Here is a 22,033-nt window from a genome sequence, read left to right as displayed (position 1 = left end):
AATAAAAAAAATTAAAACCTAAGTTGGAGAAGTATGAATTGGAAAAGGGAAAAAAACTTTAGGCGCATTGTTGTGATGGTGAGATATTAAGAGGTTTGTGTTTCACCTTTTCTTGGGGAGTAATGATGACATCTTTAATACTTTATGCTTTATGTAAAGGGTGAGGGTGTGTGTATAGTAATTTGGAAAAATACATATAATATCCTCCAAAGAAGTTCGATTTTGTCCATTATATATGAAGATATTGTTGGAATATAAAAATAAGCAACATAAGTAAATAGTTAGGATAATTTGAATGTAATATATATAATAATACATAATTATAGATTTTGATCAAACATAAAATTGATTGATGCTTATCTCTTGAAGTGTGACCACGATCGCAGATTGCACTTTCCACGAGCAAATCCGTTCACACAATTGTCTTCCAGTTCCACAGTTTTTTTCTGTGTAATCTAAGTTATATCTGAATATGTGACATGTGTATGGAAAAATTTCTCTTGGAATAAATTGGGTAAAAACTTTCCCTCCTTGATAGATATGAAAATATTTCATCACAGAGCATCTGTGGTCTAGTGGTAGAATTTTTCTATGTAAAAGTATATATCTTGGTATGATTCCAACTAACTATATTTTCTTTATGTGTATTTCTAAAAGTCGACCCGGTCTGTCATTTTTTTAAAAGAAAATACATTCTTTGTCGTCTTTTAATTTATTGAAACTCACAATCTGAGTAGGTTATCCCTTAGTTTTAACTGACCCTATCCTCTGGTGTCATGATCCAACCCATGCCAAACCGACGATGTACATTGTATCGATTTGGCGTTGGTCTTCCTTAAAAAATCAACCATGTCTATCTAGCAACCATGGGCATGACCAATGACATGAAGAGGAAAGACGAGGAAAGAGATGAACAGATGTCGAAGATGATGATGCAAGCGAAACTTTTGGCTAAACTTATGATGGGCAACAAAACAAAAGTGTGAATGCCATTGGATCATATGGGGCAGCATCTCATGAGGAAGAGGCCGCATATGCGTCTTAATTTTATCTTGCCTAGGTTACCAAGGTATCAACCATGGTTCTTGGCGTCCTTGAGAAGAAAATCAAGGTTGGAGAGATCGAGATGGACAATGGAGAGATAGAAATAGGGAGTGTCATGTTAGAGATCGTAATAGAATGCATGATAGATACAACCATCGAAGTTCAAAACATGCTTCCTCAAAAGGCTGAAGCTCTGTCTAACCAACCAAATGAGTGACCCTATGAGATTAAAAGACGAAGATATGCTAGCTTGTGTGCTAAAGAGGTTTGAGTCAACAGACAATGGGGTCAAAGAACTCAAAAATGATGCATCAAATCTGACCAAACAATGAACTCTCATTTCGCTTTGATCAATTGAAGCTAGACAAATGATTTCTAAGGGTTGAACATACAGTCTATTTTGGGGTAGGTGTATGGATTCTAAAACCCCTACTCTTTAGTCAATCCCTGTCGTTCAAGAGTTTCTGAAAGTGTTTCTCGATGATTTACCTGATATTCCTCCCGAAAGGAACATAGACTTCGATATTGATCTTCTCCCAGATACGCAACCTATTTATATTCCTCCTTATCATATGGCTCTGTAACAATTAAAGAAGTTAAAAGAACAATTGAAAGAATTGTTGGATGTGGGTTTCATCCGGCTAAGTATCTCTCCATGGGGTGCTCTAGTTTTGTTTGTTAAGCATTTAGAATCTCAAATGAACCATCTCTCGGTGCAAAAGAAGCCAAGGGCCAAATGTTCGCTTCCTAGTGGCATCTTCGTAATCCTAAGAATGATGGTCATTGTATGACAATAGTTACTAGAAGTAAAAAGTTGCTTGATAATGTGAATGTTTACATTATCAAGAGAGTTGTGAATGAAAATTGGATGATGGGGGGTGAAACTTAGTACACCCATACCAATTGTTGTGGATGCTGATTTTATGAATAATGAGATTGTGCGTACGGAAAAAGAAAAGAAGGATGAATATCCTAATGTGGTAGTTGACGTCGAGGAGAACAAAACCACTAAGGGTGATGTGCCTAAGTGTCCACCTCTGTACCTCAAAGGTTAATAAAAAGGAAAGATGACAATCAATTCAAAAAAAAAATTGGATTTGTTTTGAAAATTGTTCGTCAATATATTATTGGTTGACACACTCTTGAAGATGTTGGGGTATACTAAATTCATGAAAGAGTTACTGAAGAAAAAAGAGTTGTTGATATGGGCACAGTGGAGCTGTCACATCATTCCAGTGTTATCATGGCAAGTAACTTAGCTCCAAAGTGAGAGGTTCTAAGAGTTTTACAGTTTTGTGCACCATTAGGATGTACTTATTTAACAAAGCATTGTGTGACCACGGGGCAAGTATGAACTTGATGCCCCTTGTGATTTTCAAGAAGTTATGTCTAGTAACTCCTAAACCCACTTCAATGAGGTTTCTAGTGGTTGACCTCTTTATAAAGTTGGTGGGGATTCTCTTTAACATCTTGGTCAAAGTCAACAAATCCATCATTCTCTCGACTGAATTTGTTGTGTTGGATGGTGATGTCGATATTGAGGTGCCTATAATATTAGACCAATCGTTCCTTGTCACTGAGCATGCTTTTATAGATGTAGATCTAGGAGAACTCAAGTTTAGAGTTGGGAATGATGAAGTGACATTTGATGTGTGCAAACTGATAAAACCACAAGATAAGTGTAGGATGGTGTCAGTAATTGAATCCATGAACAAGTTGGTTGAAGGTTCATGTGAGGAAGTTGTACCCCAGACATTGGTAGAAAAATGAGGTACGTACATCACACTACAATGTTAAATCAAGTGCTTTTTGGGAGACAACCCAAATATTTTTAAATTCTTTTTTTCTTCACTTCTTGTTCTTTTTTATTTGTTTCAGGGTTGTGAGGAGATACTAAGTGAAAAATAATGAAGTTTGAGCATAATATGCTATCATTGTTTTCTCCATTTCTATGTTTCTATTGACATACTATCTCTACATATTTGTGTTAGTAATATTAACGAAGTGAATATCTTTTTTTAATTTTTTTTGTCTTATTCTAAATGATGATCTTAGAATACATATGATGAACGTTATACATGTGAGACATCTCATAATTTTGTTTATTCTTGAATAGTTATAATTATTTTCATTAATGACATATAACTAGGGACGGGAATTTTTTTATAGGAATGCAGAAAAATGTATTTTGAATGTTATACATATGATATTTCACATGAATTTGCTTATATCTTAAACCGTAATAATTGTATTTTTAAACGACAAAAAAGTAGGTGTGAAATTTTTTATAAAAATGAAAAAAACAAGGTATTCTAAATGTTATACATGCGATATTTCACATGAATTTGTTTTTATCCTTAATGGTAATAATTATATTTGTGGACGGCACAAAAATAGGTGTGAATTTTTTTTTTGTACAAGTCCCAAAAAATAAAAGTATAGCCCTCTTCTAATATTGGAAGAACTCTTATAAATGCTAAAGAATTTTTTGATATATTTGCATATTCCTCTTTATATTGAATTGGTCAATACTACACCACTTGTCAATTTTAAACATAAGTTTTTCATCCATATACAAACAGAGAATATATTCTTTGAAGATGAATTATTAAGGTGTGTTTAAGAAGTTTGTGTGATGCTGGTAAATCATGACAAAGAGTTTTTTACTAAGGTGATTGAGTTGCCAGAGTCTTATGAATATAAAGGTGATATCTCTAAATAAATATTATTTGACTGAACTAAATTTTATCTAATTTTCTTTAAAATGATTTTTCTTGTTTAAGGATTATAAGTTCTCTATATTCTTTTAAGAGATATGACTTCTATATTCATATGACTCTAACAATTCAATAATCTTAGTAACAAACTTTGTCATGATCTACCAACATTATATAAACTTCTTAAATAATACCATAAAGAAGACATCATTGTCCACATTTTATGTGTTTGATAATGAAAGTTAGATATCTACTACATTGCTTTAATTTTTTTGCATTTTTTTTCGTGTTGTTGTGTTTGGTGGATGGTTGACATAGCTACCAAGGAGTTTTGGTAGATGAAATTACAACCTGAAATTTTGGGTCGTAACAATCTCACATGAATTTATACTTATCTATTTCTAAAATTTATTATCTTTGCTTTTCTGTATTTCCCTTTTCCCTCATGTCTAAGGTGTTTGAAGATTATAATACATTTTTTACTCTTACTATCATTGTTTACTCTATTTTCCTATTTCCAATGACACACTACCTCTACATGTCTATCTTACTGATCATCTATAAAGGAATCTCCATTCTAGGTGATGTTTTTGAAATACATGTTGTCAACGTTATACATGTAAGATATCAGAAGAATTTAGTTTTTCTTGAATAGTAATAATTATTTTCTTGAACGACACAAAATTAGATCTGGAATTTTTTATACAAGTGAGAAAAATGTGTGTAGAATGTTATACATGTGATATTTCAAGTGTATTTGTTTTTATCTTGAACGATAGTAATTGTTTTCGTAAACGATACAAAAATAGGTGTGAAATTTTCTATACAAGTCCCAAAAACAAAAATGAAGCCCTTTTCATATATTAGAAGAAATCTAATAAATTCAAATAAATATATGAAAATATATATTCCTTCTTAAATAAAAAGTGAAATAATAAGATACACTCATAATTTGTTAGACTTCTGCTTGGGTGATTTAATAAAGTCCTTTTCATAATAAGATACACTCATAATTTCTTGATAAGGGTTTCATTAAGCCAAGTGTCTCATCTTTGGCGGCTCCATTCCTTTTCATGTGAAAGAAATATGGTTCCTCAAAATATGTATCGACAATTGCCAGTTAAACAAAGTTACCATAAAGAATAAGTATCCTCTTCTTAAAATTGATGACTTGTTCGGAAAGCTTCAGAGTGCCACTTGTTTCTCTAAGATAAACCTCAGATTCGGCTATCATAAGTTAAAAGTTAGATAAAGTGATTTTGAATTTATTATCATGTCTTTTGATTTGACTAACACTCCTGTAGCACTTATGGATTTCATGAATAAAGTGTTTAAGCATTGAACATGTTCATTATTGTATTCATTGATAACATCCTAATCTACTCCAGAAGTGAGGAGGATCATGATAGTCATCTTATAATATTATTCAGACTCTTAAAGATCGCGAGTTATTTAAGTGTTTCAAGTGTGAATTTTGGTTAAGGTCTGTGTCATTTTTAGGGCACATGGTATCCAACGAGGGTATCCAGGTTGACTCTCAAAAAATAAAAGTTGTAAAGAATTTATATTAGGAGTTTCTTGTGTTTGGCCGGATATGATAGAAGATTCGTAGAAGGATTTTCTTCCATTGCATCTCTTTTGACTAAGTTGACCTAGAAGAAGGCTAAATTTCAATGGTCAGAGGCTTGTGAGAAAAGCTTTCAGGAATCAAAAACTCGATTGACTACTTCCCTATTGTTGATCTTACCAAACGGCATAAAAGATTTTGTTATGTATTGTGATGCATCCACAATGGGCCTTGATTGTGTTTCGATGCAAAATGGTAAGGTTATAAATTATGCTTCCAGATAGCTTAATACCCACTAGAGAAATTATCCCACTCACGATCTCAAGTTGGAAATTGTAGTATTTGGACTAAAGATTCAGCGTCATTATCTTTATAGAGTGCATGTGGATATATATATTCACTAATCACAAGAGTCTCTAGTAAGTTTTCAATCAGAAGGAATTGGACCCTAGATAGAGAAGATGGTTAGAATTGCTTAAGAAATATGAAATGAGTATTCTCTACCACCCAAGTAAGGCTAATGTTTGCTGATGCTCTTAGAATATCATCTATGAGATGCACCGCTCATTTAGAGGAGGGAAATAAATATTTGGGTAAGGAAGTGCATGTCACGATCCAAAAATAGATGTGATGACACTTTTCTTTTCCCACCAAGAAAGGTCAGCCTTAACCCAACGAAAGCAAAAAAAATGCAGGAAACAGTAAAGCAAGAACAAGACAAAGATGGAAAACTTGTTCATTCTAAACAATACCCCAAAACCTGATTGTCACATGTACAAGCCACTAAAGTAAATACATAATTCAAAAGTTAAATATAAGTCTCAGTCTTTGTTTTTCAAGTGGAACAAAGCTTAAAGAAAAGGAAAAGAGGGCCCGTCAGGATAACAAACAGATACCTCCCAGATCTTTCAACTAGCCTCGACTGTAAGGAAAGGAAGAAGAAGATCACACAGGTCCGGGCTCGGAAACCTACACAAGTGTAGAAATAAGAGGTGAGTACCACCAACACAGTACCCATCAAGCAACCTACTAAACAAAGCAGCTAGCTAGAAATCGAATACCTCTTAAACTCCAATCGAACCTCCTCAAACTACAACCTGCACATAAATCATCCCAACCTAGAAATTCTACAATACATGGCTCACAAGGCCAATATTCAAAGTTCAAACTTCACAATTCAACAATTAAACAATTAAAATAAGTCAAACTCAATGACAAGTAGTTCAGTCACATGCAACAAGTACATCAATCTCAAGTATCAAGTAAGTCACACATAAGCATCAAATGCATCAAGTCACAATAATCAGCTTTATAAACACTTGCCGAAAATGACTTCGGTATCACAACACTCATCAGCATAGACCTCGGCATCATAACACTTGCTGAAAAATACCTCGGCATCATACATCATCACATGTCTCATCACGGTGTTCACAAGCAATATCACACCACACAGAAGAGAAAACCAATCATACAATTCAAGTCCATAATCATGCTTTCAAGCATTTCATCAATCAATCAACAAGGGTTACAATAAGGAAATTCACATCATCATGTTCATCACATAGCACTTTTCATTTCAACCCCTTTAATTTTATTCATTTAGATGTATCAAATGGACAATTTAAATCCTTCACCTCATCCCCATTACTCTCAAGACACAAGTAACGAAGGAAGTACACGAAGTTTACTAGAATATGAGGGTTAGGAAGCCATTTGCCTTAAATCAATCCAAATCTTGAGTTTTGCCCTTCCTAATTACATCTGAAGCCACACAATCTATAATAATCAAGTATTTACAATCACTCATCGGAAACAACAATTCCCACTTCAATTATGTAAAGAAATGGGTCAATCAACTCAAAACTCAATTTCAATATGAAGGTTTGAATCCGGAAAACAATACTTGAAATGATGTTTAAGGGTTTAGGAACTCATTAGAGAAACCATTTTAAAAAGAGGATTAAAACCACTTCAAAATCACTATTTTACTGAGTTCTTGGGTTCTTAACCCTGAATTTCTCATTTCAAAGGCTTGATTTGAGCACATAAATCCATAAATAATAGTGGGTAATTGAAGATTTAGAGTTAAGAATCGTTATCCAAAAGATTTCCCTTGAAAATCTAGTCCAAATCGCCACCCCAAAGCTCTCAAAACTCAAAAATTGTGAAATGAGGTTGAAAACCTGATTTTAGGAGAATATTCTGCCCAAGTCTCAATTACTCTTCGTGATCGCGACCTAGAGTCATGTGATCACGATAAGTAAAAACAATCAACTCATTAAAGTTGGCCATCGCAATCACAGAAAGACCCCGCGATCGTGATGCACCTCAAATTAGTGCTATGTAATTGCGACAAGAGTGCCTCGCGATGACCAAAATGGTCATGCACCAAAACCAGAAACCAGCCAAATTCAAAATCATCGAAAAGACCTCGGGATTCATTCGGAACCTCGTGAATACAAATCACATATGCAAATCAATTATACTCGACGTTTTCGGACTCAATGAAGCCATCAAAACATGATTTGAAGTCTCCTTGACCCGACATTCGTGAAAATCACAAGAAACTAACTCAACGCCTAAAAAGACTAAAATAAGATCGAGACTTCTCAAAAATAAATCAAGACCTCACCTACCCCTAAAGCATCCCCTGAATCCAACGAAACTCTCAGAATTTTGATCCAAGCATCCAAACCCCGAATGTTGACCAAAGTCAACCCAAAGACTAAATTTCCACAAATTCACAACTTAGGACCTCAAATCCTCAAAAAGACACCAAAACCGATAACTATCACAGATTAGATTTCACCTTTCGCGATTGATGGAATTGATGAAATTCCATTCCAAGACTCGAAATTCCAAAAGACACCGAAAACCACTTTCTTAACAACTTAGTCTTTCAAACTCAAAACTCACCAAATTCTCAACTTTTAATTCAAAGTTCAAAACCAAATTTTCAAAACGCAATCATAGAAGACTCGGGGCCAATCATGAGAGGGCAAAATGGTAATTTCCAGGGAAAAACAAAAAATGACCGACAAGATCATTACAGTCCACATGCTTGCACTTTAGCGTAATGCACTCTTTTCATAATGGGGTTGAATTACTCCTAGTGATGGAGGTCAAAGAAAATTAGAAAAATGACCCCATGTTACTCTAGTTAAAGGAAGAAGTTCATAAGCAAAAGTATATGGTGTTTGAACAAGGGGGAGATGGTGTATTGAAAGTAAGAGTCCTTCTCTCATTTCATATTCAACACTAATGCTTCTATTTGAGTGTTTTATTTCCCTCATAATGTCTATTCCTTGTATTTTCCTTCTATCAGTTGTGATCTCAAAAGAAGTTCAGTTCAGAGAAGTAAGTTGAGTTTACTATTCTAGTTTGGTCATCATTAAAGGAAGAATGTCCATAAGGGGTGATATTATAACACCTCAGGTCTATGACAATATTTTTTGACCGTTGTAATAGATATCGTTGTCGTAGGTCTAATTTCTAGTAGTGTTTGTATCTATCCCTTTGTTTAGTAGAACATAGTTGGGAGTCATCAAGCAACTTCAAATGGAATTACTAATTAATTCATTTTCTCCTACCCTACAAATATTGGTCTAATTTCAATAGATTTATATAATGATTTTGTATATTGATTGGACAAATAAAAGCAAAGGAGATAGAAAAATCTTCAATGAGGCAACCTAATGTTAATAATTTGAGGTGCTTAATTAGGTTGCCTAAATGAATAACAAGATGAATGAAAAGTCATCCCAATTTCTTATATACAAACATAATATAGTTTTTATTTATTTATAGATGCCAATTTTGTAAAGCAAGTCCCAAATAAGCTTGATGAATGAATAATAAAAATAAATAAAAGAAACACACCTAGACTATAGATTCATAAAGGACAAATTTACAATATGCAAACAAAAATTAAGTAACTTCATTTTTCTATCACTTATTTTTCTTTTTCTTTTTTTTTCTTTTTTTCTTTTGTAGTAACCCCACATCATGGTTCAATTTATCCTCCACCATGACAAAACAAAATCATATACCCAAAGTATATATAGTCATGCAATATGCATCCAATATAATCAAAATTTCCATATTATGATCATGAGCTTATCAATCAAAAATATTTTTTTATCTTGAAGTATGCATATTGTCAACTTCATTAGTTGCAACATTAGAGCTGAAATCACCTTTCTCTTTTACTTCATCAATCCTTTCAACTGCCTCTTTTATATCCCATCTCTTCTCCACATCAACCTCACAACAACTTAGTCCAATCTTCAATAACTTCATCATTTCACTCTCACAATCTTTTGTTCCTTTCATTTCTTTATCAAACACTTCTTTCTCTGATGATTCATCTCCAAGAGTAGTATTCACCCATGTCGCTAAATCATCGCTATCTTGTGTTCCTTTGCCTAAAAGATTTGAAGGGAATTTTCCAGTCAAGATCTCAAGGATTAACATACCAAGTGTCCAAACATCAGTTTTTCTATTGATTTTGCCTGATTGTTTTAACTCTGGTGCTTTGTATGAGATCATGTGTTCATGTGCATGTTCAGCATTTACTACTGGTAGTAAGGCATAGTCTGTGAGAACTGCCTCAAAGTTTTCAGTTAGAAGAACATTTGAAGACTTGAGGTGACCATGAGGTGATGTTAAGCTTGGTAGCTCATTGTAAAGGTATAAAATTCCTTTGCTTACTCCTTTCACAATTTTCAAACGAGTTGGCCAATCAAGACTTTGGTTACCACGTGATTTGCTATTACCTGAAAAATCAAGAAAAGGTGGTCAAAACTATGAACAAAATATTACTCCCTCTCCCTCTGTTCGTCGTACACTACTGACTTGGCACATGGATTATGAAGCAGTAAATGATAGGGGTAGTTTTATTAAATCACTCTTATTTAAATATAAGTCATTTAAACATTGAAAAATGAATAGTATTTAATAGCAAAAGTAAAATAGACATAAAATGAAAAATTATTCATTGGTTTTATAAACTGGACAAGTATTATTGGACATCCCATATACTGGACAAGTAAAGATAGATGCAGGGAGTACATCCTTCCTTTCAATTTAAGTGTCTTAATCTAAGTGAGTAAATAGGTTTTAAAAAAAATAAAGATTTTTTTTTTTTAATTTTGTGATCTTAAACTAAGCAAGTAGAATGTCACAATTTGAAAACTTACTAAATATAGAAACCGACACACTTTTTAGAACAGAACAAGAGTGAAAGTAAGACATTTAAATTGGGACAGAAAGGATAATTAATACTCTATTTTATCTTTTTAGTTGATTTCAAAAAGAATGTTTCTTTCTTCTTCTTCTTTTAGGGAACTTTTTAATTCCAACTTTACTGATGAAATTTTTCATACCACAAAATTAAATTAAAGGATATTCTACTACATTTTAAGTATCTTTAAGTCTCAAAGGTTTTTTTTTATTTTTTAAACTGTATGTCAAGTTAAAACGAGACAAACAAATTGAAACAAAAGAGAGTAGAGATAGGTACCATGAAGATAAACAGCAAGGCTGACATTGTTGACATATTCAAAGACAAGAAGCTTCTCCTCTTTCCTATAATAGAAAGCAATAACAGGAAGCAAGTTCTTATGACTCAATCTTCCAAGCCTTCTCATATGTTCATGGAAATCTTCTTTACCAACTTTATTCATATGTCTAAACCTCTTAACAACCATGACAGGACCAGTACTAAGTGCAGCTTTATAAGTTGAACCAAACACTCCACTTCCCAATACTTCAGCAGAGGCTTTCAACAAATCAGGTAAGTCAAATTTCTCAATGTCATCTTTCAAGAATAGAAGTTTTTGTCCAGCAACTTCAGCTCTTTTACCGCCATCATTAGACGCGCGATCAGGAGTAGATGCAGCTGATGATTGGCCTTGTTCCATTTTGTTTAGATGATCATGAGATTGAGGGATTAGTTTTTGGTCTTGACTTGTTGGTGAGGAAGAACTTAATGATGATCCTCCAAGTACTACTTCTTGTTGGTGATTCTTCTTGCGACGATTGATTAGTGCAAACACAACAATGCCTATCACTACAACTACTATAACCACAATAAGGGCAATCTTCCAACCTGATGACGATGACGATGATGATGATTCTTGCTTTTTTTGTTCATCTTCCTTATTGCATGATTTTGCTAAAGGAGGACCACAAAGACCATCATTGCCTATTTTATAAGAAGAAGAAGAAGAAAAATACTTATGTTTAGTTAGATAATATATCAATACTGAATTTGGTTTCACTAGATGTAATCACATATAAAGACGAACTACATACATCATATTAATTAAGCCATAGTCTAAAATCGCGTACCTGTTACAGAAGTTTGTTCTATGAAATCCTTTCACAAGAACTTGAAAGAAGAAGAGAGGATTGTCTATCAAGTTATTTTTTTTCTCAAAAAAAAAAAAAAGTGTTGTTGGTTTCTATTAAGACAATTCTTTTATAATTCTAAAGAGATGGAGTACTACTACTTTTCAGAAATAATCTGAATAGTTGTGTCTCTTCCCTTATTATTTACATGGATCCGAGTTGACACACATGGATGACCCGAATCTAATGATCTTTTGTTTATTATGTAGCCAATGATATGATCTTTTTAATGATCTAGGATTGGAAGAAAAACATGGCATAATGATGATAAACAAAAAAAGTGTTAATTCATTGGACACAATAATTAATGAAATATAAAAAAGGAAAAGAGGTAGGAATTACCATCATAAGCAGGAAAATATAGATGTGAATAGGAAGGAGGAATTGGACCCTCAAACTTATTGTTTTGAATATTCAACTCCCTTAGATTTGGCATATCACCAAAAATAGGAGGGAGTTGTCCTGTAAATTCATTATTTGCTAGGTGAAGTTTCTTTAATGAATTCATCCCTTCAAATATCTTTTGATCAATTGGACCAGAAAACTTGTTATTTGAGAAATAAGCAGTCTTTAATGCAGGCAATTTATTTAATATTGGTAAGGAACCTTCAAATTTATTTTTGAAAACACTTATGGTTCTCAAATTTGGCAAGTCTTTAAGTATGTCCAAATCAATGGTACCACTTAACCCTAGATTTTCAAGATTCAAACCATAAACCTTTCCACTTTCGCAAAATAGATTGTTCCATTTAGGCTTATTGTTCTCTTTGATGCAAGGTGGTACATTAATATCCCACGTCGAGAAGGGATCTCCATCGAACTTTAACGATTGACGAAACTTGAGAAGAACCTCAGGCTCTGATAATTTTCCCTCTGTCACAAATGCTAATGAACACATGATGATAACAAGGAGGAGGACATGTTTGTTTTTGTTTTTGTTTTTGTAGTTTTTTTGTGATGCCATGATTGCATAGAGAAGAGAGACAGTCTTCTTTATTTTTTAAAACTTTTTTGTTTTTTTTTTTCTGGTGCGCGCACTTGCAGGTGCGCGCCCTCTCAAAGGGCTCCTACAAATGAAAGAATGCTACCTTTTTATGTAGTTTTGAAGCCAAAAGAAAGGTGGGAGAAAGAATATTATTTTTTGTTGCATACAGGAGAAAGCACAAGACAACAAGTTTTGAGAGTTAGTTGGAGAAATAGACAAATGTGAAGAGGGGAATGTCAAGTTGACGTAGTCCTCTCTTTTTTTCATAAATCACTCAGAAAACTACGCTTTACCCTTTGAACTCTCTTTGAATCACCTTCTTTTTGGAGTTTCACTAATTAATAATAAATTAAAACAACTTTAATCACTTCTATATTATGGTATATTTTTTACATTATTACTATTCACTATTGGATTTTTACATTCATTATTACCAACTTCAACCTTCCTTTTATATATTCGAATCGACATAGCGAGCTCACCTAGATGGAGTTTTTTAGATGACCTAATAATTATGAGAGCATAAAAGTTAAACTCTTCATTTTTAAGTTTGACACAATTTTATTTGATCGTGTGTTATCTCATATAAATTATATTATTTTTTATAACAATAATAATATATTCAGTGTAATCCCACAAATAAAATTTAGAGAGAATAGTGTATACGCAGAACTTATTCTATCATGGAAGGAAAACATTTTTTTTTTTTTTGCATTCAAGTATTTATACATTAATAAGATCTTGAGAGAAATTAAAGATGTACATATTCTAGCAAGAAAATAATTATAAAAGAAATAGTACTTCCTTTGCTTCATTTTGGTTGTTGATGTTTGTCTAGACATGAAAATCAAACTAATTAAGTCAATTTTCTAAAAGTTTAAATAAAATCAAACCAAAGATAATTTAAATTTTGTTTTATTGATTTAACAGGGTCGTGTCAACAAGTTTGGGAGCCTAAAGCAAAACTTCATAGTTAGGCCTTATTTTATTTTTTTAGTTTTCGTATATAAATTGAATAATTATATCATATTCAATGTAATCCTACAAGTGAAGTCTCGAGAAGGTTGGATATATGAAAATCTTATGAAGTAAGAATGTAAACAATGAAAATTTTAATGAAAAAAATATAATATAAAGTTAGAATAATAAAAGCTGACTCAAAATTTTAAAAAGTTTATATAATGATATTGAAATAGTTGGTTGAATTTGATAAGCTCATACAATGATATTAAAATAGTATTAATTTGTTGCGGTGCTTGAAATTTAAAGAATACACTAAGATTTTCTTTTCATATTTTCATAAACACACAACAAAAGATTTTGTATAATGCAAAATGTTTTATCGTTTAGTAGAATTTAGAATATTTAATAATGAGAGAATAAAAATAGGAAGGAGAATAAAAAAAGGTAAATGTAAGAATAATAATGTGGATTCATGATATTCGCTAAGATATAAATATGTCAACAACATAGGTAGCCACTCAAAAAGGATGATACAATTAACTAAACACTTTTATTTCTCAATTATTACAGCGACCTCCGATCCACATTAAATACAATAAACATTTAGTATATATATATAGGAAATTAGGGGTCCTAAAACATTTGAAGCCTCAAGCGATTGCTTTAGTGGTCTTATGATGGAGACGGTCCTATTGATTTGGTTGGCTTGGAATGCTTTGGTGATGTTTTCTATTTCTATTGAAGTTTTTGCATGCTAAAGTCAGAAAGTACTTTGGACACCAAAATCTTGAAATTTTTGGCGTCAAGATGGAATGAAAAAGAAAAGAAATAATAATGAAATTGTTAGTATCTTGTGAGAGAATTCTTGTCGCGTTGGATTCATCTTATCAAAATTTATCATTTGACTCTTAGGGTTTGTTTGGTAGAGAGGAAAATAATATGTTTTTCAATTTTCTCATATTTGGTTGGTCAAAATATTTGGAAATATTTTCTTTAGGAAAATCAGTTTCTTAAAATGAGGAAAAATGTTAATTTGCATAACTTCCATTCTAAATTTATTGTCTCCTCCCACCCATCAAATCTTAGTGACGGATTCAAGACTTTTATTGAGGGGTATCAAAATATAAAGTAATAAGCACAAAAAAAATAAATGAAGAAAAAAGCAGCCAACAATTGAGAGCTTTTGCAATCTCATAACCATTAATATTGCACTAACTCTTCACCTTGTATCAAAATGTGTTAACATTAATACAACATAATTTTCTGACAAAGAAGTGTCGCTTGACACCCCTCGGGCTAGGTAGCTCTACCCCTGCTGAATCCCTCCAACCCTCACCCCCGAACTCTCACTTCCCATCATATCTCATCCTGCCTCCATAAAGTCGGGATAATATTATTTTTGGTTGCTCATCAAATACTAGAAAATAAATAAGAACCCACTTATTTCTAATAAAACTTTTTTTGTGGAAAACATTTTCTTTTATACCAAATACACCCTTAGTATGAATGTTTTGGAGGTCTGGATGGGGTTGTGGCCCCATGGCATCTCTAGGTCCCTCAAACTCCTTTTATTGGGCCACTTGCTTTGAAATTCTTGACTAAATTATGTAAAATAACTTTATGGGCTACAATAGTGTGTAATTATTTCAATTATAACTATAATGTTCATGAATAAAATATGTATATGTGTGTTATAAATTGTTGGTATTACTATGAAGGGAGTATGTTTGCAATATGTCTTATAAATGTATTGTAAGTGTGGCAGTATTCATTTTTTTTATAAATTTCAAACATTCAAGTATTGTTCAAATTAATTGCTATTTTTTTCGAAATGTATTATAATTATTCTAAAATAACAATTGTCGAATTCATAACAATACATTGAATTCAAAATGTATTCTTAGAGAGATGAGATAGAGAAACACAAATTTTAAATCATTTTTTGTATGCTTTGAAAAAAAATTATATTATTATAAATAGTAAATAGTTTCTTAATATAAAAAAATTAGATAACTTTCCCATAAATATTCTTGGCCCTCTATAATTTGATACCAAACTACTCCAAACCATAAGAAAGATTGGTTTATCAACTCTTTTCTTTTGGGTTTGATGCAATTTTTTTTTGGATACCCTAGTCGAAAGAAAATAATAAAATGAGAAGTTTAAAGTGACGAATTTCTAGATACATAGAAAGACATCACTTTTCTAAAATAAACTAAAAAGAAAAATGTCATACACAATAATATCGATATGTAATAGTGAAAATGTAAGTGATCTCCACTAACCAACTCAGTGTTCTCTCTTTTTCCTTCTAATTTGTGAAACATTCTTGTCATCTTTAATGTGTGTGAAGTTTTAACTCATTAGTTGTTTCATTTCTTTCTACAATTCTAGAACCTCTTTTTGTTAGTAACATTATCTTTTGGTTTCAAAAGTCTGAGCCATGCAATTATTTAATTACTCAAACTATGAACTAGCTGATACACCCATATCAAGTTCTATTTCACTCTCTTTGTTATCCGGGTGGCAATTGGACATATTGGGTTAAATTTGAACAGGTTATAATGAATTAAGACAATAATCAGGTCAAAACTCAATCCAACCCCAAATTTGCTTCGGTCAAAACGGATTGGATCAAAATGAGTTAGGTAATGGGCTATATAATAGGTCAAGGCCCAACCCAACCCAATTTTTACTAAACTTAATTATTTTATTTGTTCTTTTAAACTATTTTAGTACCTAATAAATTAATATTTTTTCTTTATTATGACTATATATAACATATCAACTTTAAAAAAAAATTAAAAATATTTTGACAAAATTTGTCATTAGCCAATTCGAATTACATATCAAACCCAATTCTTAATGGGTTGAGCTAATGAAATGGGCAGGTCAATAATCAACCCAAACTTAACCAGATTGGGTGGGTTGAGCAGGTTGAGTTTGATTTTGTCACCCCTATTGTTATCCCTATTATCTTTTTGTATAAGTGAAAAAAAAGGGGTAAAATCATATACTTAATGAAGGAAAATTTGGAAATGAACAATCAAAAGATCCCTCAGTAAAAATTGCAATATGAAACAAATCATTGACATGAAATCAAATGATAACTCTTTGAAACACTGAAGTGGAGATCAACCCAACTTAAAAAGACAACAGTGTAAGAGCATAAACTACAGGAACTCGGAAATGTAATATGAAGCAGTGAATGATAGTCTCTGTTTTGGTTGAGAGGCTTGATGCAACTACCCCAAGTTCCAAGCTAAAACTGCTACATTACAATCAGAAGGGAGACTAGACAGGAGAAAGAAGCTATTTGTTAGCACGCTCCTTGTTCATTCCCTTTGAGAAAGATAAATGCTTGTAAGCTGAGAATTCGTCTGCCTTGTCACTTTAAGGAATTAGGCAGTGTCTTATATCATAATCTGTATAACCCACGTCGACCAGGCAAAGACCATCAGGTGGAGCAGGTGGAGCAGTGGCGCGCCTGCAGGTGGCATCCATCAGCTTCAGCAAGGCATCATCATCGGCTCCAGCAGCTGCTTCTCTAATTGCAGTTGCCACAAGAACGCGAACCATCTGCATAGCATAGTAAGTAATTACATATGTTGCAACAATTTAAAGGACATGATCCCAAAGTTCCTATGGAATGAGGTTCTCTCTCTCTATCTGTAAGATCTAGATAAAATCAAACTCTCATGTTTTTAATGAACTTTCATGTAATTGTTGATCATTACTGATACCTCGGTGAGTACAAGTCAGACAGCAGAAAACAGCACCACCAAATATCTGAATGGTCCAGAGGCAACTTGAAGATCATAACCTTATGTTTTCACTCTGATTGTAAGAAATTTTAATGGCCTCGCCACTGGGAATGATAAAATAGTATGCGCCGTTTCCAAATTCAACAAAGTTAAGTAGTCCAAACAGTAAGCAAGAGAAATTTACACGCAAGGCTTAATATTATTTGACCTCATGATACTTTCCTCTGTTGGTCCTTCAGAGTTTTATCTAACAGGCAGCAACTTGGAAAAATGAAGGTCTCTTTATTACGTCAATTATTTACAAATTAGTGGGGGATATAAACTGCTCTTGGCTGATATTGGGCGAGGCAGTTACTGAGGAAGAAAGCGGACTCATATGTTTCTTAAGGCAAGTTTAAGTTCTGTATAGCTTCCTCTTGTGTTTTTTACATTCAGTAGCTTCCTCATTATTCATTGGCCTCATAGTGATGCCTTTAGAAATTATAAACGAAAAAAAGTGAAAAACAAGTTGATGCATCTTTGTTTTTAATCTTTTTAAACTACATACACAAATGATAGAACAAAAACCATAGACATCATGCTTCAAAAGTAGGAAACAAAGACAAGGGCCTGATATTAACTTATTTCTATGTATCATGTATCTGATATAAAAAATGAGGGCCTTGTCAAAGGGCACAGACGAGAATGCAATCAGGGGAATGGCAACACAAAAAGGACCCATTTTCCTTTTTGGGTCTTACTAGTTGTACAAATTGGTCAGAGGCTTGTCTTAGAGAACAATGTTTTGGATTAGTTATAAATTATCATTACATGGGCAATTTGTGTTATTACCTGATGCCCACTGCTGTTATACAATTATTCAGTTACATATAAACTAACCTTCGGTATGGAGAAAAAAGAGGGAAGATCAAAGCATGATATAGCTAACAACTTCTTCACAAGAGTAACTGAAGTGGCAAACACTTTTCTTTATTTTTCATCTTGTTTCAAATAATTGTCTGAGTTAAGTTATATTGCTGTGCCACATCGATTGTGCGAGGATTTTCATTGCATTAAAGTTCTTGTTGGATGTTTCAATTCTTTCATAAAGTATAGGAGCTAATATTTGGCAAGCCCATGCTTGCACCCATAAGTTCACATTAAAGTTCAAGCATGAACCCAAAAATTGAATTACACATGCTGGAGGCCAGGGGGTGATGAGTTATAGTATTGTCCCATATAGGTTGTGTAATGAGATACACTGGAGTTTATAAAGCTCTTGGGCCACTCTACTCATTGCCTTATCTCTTAAGGTTTTGGGTAGACGTTCACATCCTTTTTAGAAACAGGTAACATGTGTAGATGTTCACATCTTTTCTTTGTCTAGAAACTTGGGGGCCCTATTTGATAATGCATCTACTATTTCACTCTTCGTGTATTGTGCTTCTATGCATGAATCATACACTCTGTTGTTGTTTGTGTAGACTTGTAGTGCAAAGAAGAAGTGTTATGACCAATAAAGGAGAACGTATTATTGAATTGTGTTTTTTACATTATTACACACTCCTATTTATAGACACTACATTATAATCTTTTTCCATGTAGAAGATTATATACAATCCTACTCCTATTCCTATACTAACATCCCCCCTCTCAAGCTGGTGCATATAATCCATATGTACAAAGCTTGTTAGATATGAAACTTATACGAGCATCAGTTCGCGAGTTGATGAAAACATTTGTAGGTTGAACACTTTGACTTCACAAGTTTATTAATAACATCTCCTAAGAGTATATAGTCAATTTCAACGTGCTTAGTCCTTTCGTGAAATATCGGATTTGATGCAATATGAAGGGTCGCTTGATTATCACATACAAGTTCTCTAAATTTTAATTCTCTAAGCAATTGTTTGATCCAAACCAATGCTCGATACTCTGCTTTTGCACTAGATTGAGCAACCATATTCTATTTCTACTCTTCCAGGACACCAAATTACCTCCTACGAAAACACAATATTGAGATGTAGAATGTCTATCAGAAAGTATGCCCAATTAGCATCTGTATATCCAATGGTCTGATCACGGCCTCAGTGGGAGCCTGAAGTTGAGACCTAGGAGAGGAGACCAGACTGAAGTAAGGCCTAACTTGAAACTATGTACTGTAGTTTGAGCAATCATAACTGATCACTATATATTGATCTTGCCAAAAATCACTAGTGGAATAACAAGTACAAGTAATGGTACACGCGCCTTCGAAAGCTTCTTCTCGAGTTTGGAGCATGAAGCGGTCTTGTGGATAGTTCTCCGGTTCGGGTACCAAGGAAACGGAGCAAGAAATCGTATGCGCAATCCTCAAAGAGTATTCTTTTGCCTAGAGCTGACTTAATATATCGTAGAATGCAGACAAATGCATCCCAATGACTATCCAGGGAGAATCCTTAAACTGACTTCCAACAATCACAGGAAAAGAAATGTCAGGTCTAGACACCGTAGATAATTCAACTTATCAATCAGCCACCTATATCTTCAAGGATCACTGAGTGTCTCCCACTGTCTTGGCAGGAGTTAAACATTCAGATCCATAGGGGTATCAATTGGTCAACATCCCACCATTCTTGTCTCCTTAAGAATGTCAAGGACATACTTTCATTGTGAAATAGCAATATGTAATCTAGACTAAGCAACCACAACACCTAGAAATACTTAGTGTGTGCCAAGGTTTTTAGTCCGAAAGTGTTGAAAGAGATGTTGCTTTAAATTAGAGATATTATCTTGATCACTGTCGGTGATATCGTCAACATAAACACGAAACAAATCCACAGATTTGGAGTAGAATGTTGATAAAAACACAGAGTGATCAGCTTCACTGCGAATCATGTCAAACTCTTTAATTACTGCGTCAAGCTTCCCAAATTAAGCTTGAGGAGACTGTTTCAGAGCAATCGACATACCAAACTACTAGACTCCCCTTGAACAACAAAACTAGGTGGTTTCTCTATATAAATATCTTCGTTAAAGTCATCTAAGAGAAAAGCATTCTTAATGTCCAACTTATAAAGAGGACAATGACGGACAATGGCCATGGATAGAAAAAGATGGACAAATGTTATTTTAACCATGGCAGAAAAAGTACCACTGTAATCAACACAAAATTTCTAGGATACCCCTTGGCAACAAGGCAAGCCTTAAGCTGATCAACTTGGCCATCTGGACCAACTTTGACTGCCCAAAAAAGTGGTTGAAAATTGCACATGGGTCGAAAACTTTGTGGGGAAACTAATTGTTAGCGACGGGTGGAGACGCATGACAGGTCTTCTGCTCGAGATTTTTTCCGAGGTTTGGTCACTGGAGGCTGATCTGCCTTGTGGTGTTGGTTTTTGGGAAACACCTCCAGAAAGGGATGTTGACGGAGTTAGCCCTTAGGTAACCGGGAAATAGCACAGTGTGAAATATTCTTTCCTGGAAGAAGCTGGTTGCACAACTACATTTTCTCACCAATGCTCTAATACCATGTGAGAAATAAAGGATAAAAGTACTATTTCAAAAAAGAAATAAAGGATAAAAGTATTATGGAATTGGGTTTTCTATGTTATTACATTGAGCCCTATTTATAGACACTACATTCTAATCCTTTTTCTTGTAGGAGACTATACAATGCTATTCCTATTTCAGCAAGTGTTAGGAAGTAGAGAGTGATCTAAAAATTTAAGTCAGCAGATGCAATATACAACCTACATCCAACCTTCGGGGTGGCCCAGTGGTTTGAGCTTGAGACTTCCATGTTGGAGGTCTCAAATTCGAAACCCCTTGCCAGCGAAAGCAAGGGGTTTGCCTTCTGGGTCGAGCTCATCGCACCAGGCTTGCCTAGTGCGGGTTACCTCTCCTATGTGGTTTGCGAATTATTGCATAGGAGCAGGGGTTTTACCCTGTGCGCACCCAAAGGGTAGCGGTTGCAGGTTTCCCTTGTCATAAAAAAAATATACAACCTGCATCCACCAATACTTTGTGATACATTACATACATATGTACATATATTATATAACTAGGTAAATTACCTGTGCTTCGCACGGGATTAAACTCTTTTATTAAGCTTACATATGATTATTCAGCAATATTCGTATTTTTGATACACACTCTACATAGTCAATAAGATTTTATCTTAAGTCAAAGCATTCCTCCAAAATCTTAAAATGCAATATTAATAACATAAGCATAAACTAATGACGGTAAAAAAACATACCAGGATCTGTAACAATAGAATTAAACAGAAAGGAAAAAATTGAGCCCACTGAATTCACAGTGTCCCTTTAAGGAAATTATTCTCCTCTAGTACCCGAGGTTTAAAGGAATAGATCCTCTCAGGATAGAATGATTTTATTACCAGTGTATTGATACAAATACAATGGTGTAGTAAGCCCTCAACATGAGCAAAGTACACAAATATTTTTTTGTGCAGAAGAAGAAGTTCAGAATTTTCGCTGTTTTAAAATGAGAGGAAATCCTTCTATTTATAGACAACAAATGGTAGTGTCAACAAATGTCTATTGTGCTTTATCGGAAAGGTCACAACTCTTTGGAAAAGTTACAACCCTTCGGAAAG

The 22,033-nt window shown here is 33.6% G+C and overlaps 2 protein-coding genes across 2 annotated transcripts in view; both read right to left on the bottom strand.

The window, feature by feature from the left end:
* Positions 1 to 9,467: 9,467 nt before the first annotated feature.
* LOC102577803 (pollen receptor-like kinase 4) lies at positions 9,468 to 12,738 on the bottom strand. The gene is made up of 3 exons (XM_006344511.1): positions 12,085 to 12,738; positions 10,853 to 11,536; positions 9,468 to 10,106 (listed from the first exon to the last, which is right to left on the bottom strand). The coding sequence occupies exons 1-3, from the start codon at positions 12,704 to 12,706 to the stop codon at positions 9,469 to 9,471; spliced, it is 1,944 nt and encodes a 647-aa protein (XP_006344573.1). The 5' UTR covers positions 12,707 to 12,738; the 3' UTR covers position 9,468.
* A 4,016-nt stretch (positions 12,739 to 16,754) lies between these two features.
* The window catches only part of LOC102592314 (tRNA pseudouridine synthase A), a 34,362-nt gene continuing 29,083 nt past the window's right edge, over positions 16,755 to 22,033 (bottom strand). The window contains exon 9 of the mRNA XM_006344510.2: positions 16,755 to 17,269. Within this exon, the coding sequence (XP_006344572.1) occupies positions 17,084 to 17,269 (186 nt within the window). The 3' untranslated portion in view covers positions 16,755 to 17,083. The remainder of the gene's footprint in view (positions 17,270 to 22,033) is intronic.

The sequence above is a fragment of the Solanum tuberosum genome, unplaced genomic scaffold, assembly GCF_000226075.1.
Source record: "Solanum tuberosum cultivar DM 1-3 516 R44 unplaced genomic scaffold, SolTub_3.0 scf00058, whole genome shotgun sequence".
Classification (NCBI taxonomy): domain Eukaryota; kingdom Viridiplantae; phylum Streptophyta; class Magnoliopsida; order Solanales; family Solanaceae; genus Solanum; species Solanum tuberosum.
The sequence above is the reverse complement of the archived record's forward strand: the minus strand, read 5'-3'. Positions and strand labels throughout refer to the sequence as shown.

Coding starts and splice junctions, on each gene's coding strand:
- LOC102577803 (XM_006344511.1), bottom strand. CDS start 12,706: ATGGCATCACAAAAAAACTACAAAAACAAAAACAAAAACAAACATGTC. Junction 11,537..12,084: donor ATATTTTCCTGCTTATGATG/GTAATTCCTACC, acceptor CTTATAAAATAG/GCAATGATGGTCTTTGTGGT. Junction 10,107..10,852: donor CCTTGCTGTTTATCTTCATG/GTACCTATCTCT, acceptor TTGATTTTTCAG/GTAATAGCAAATCACGTGGT.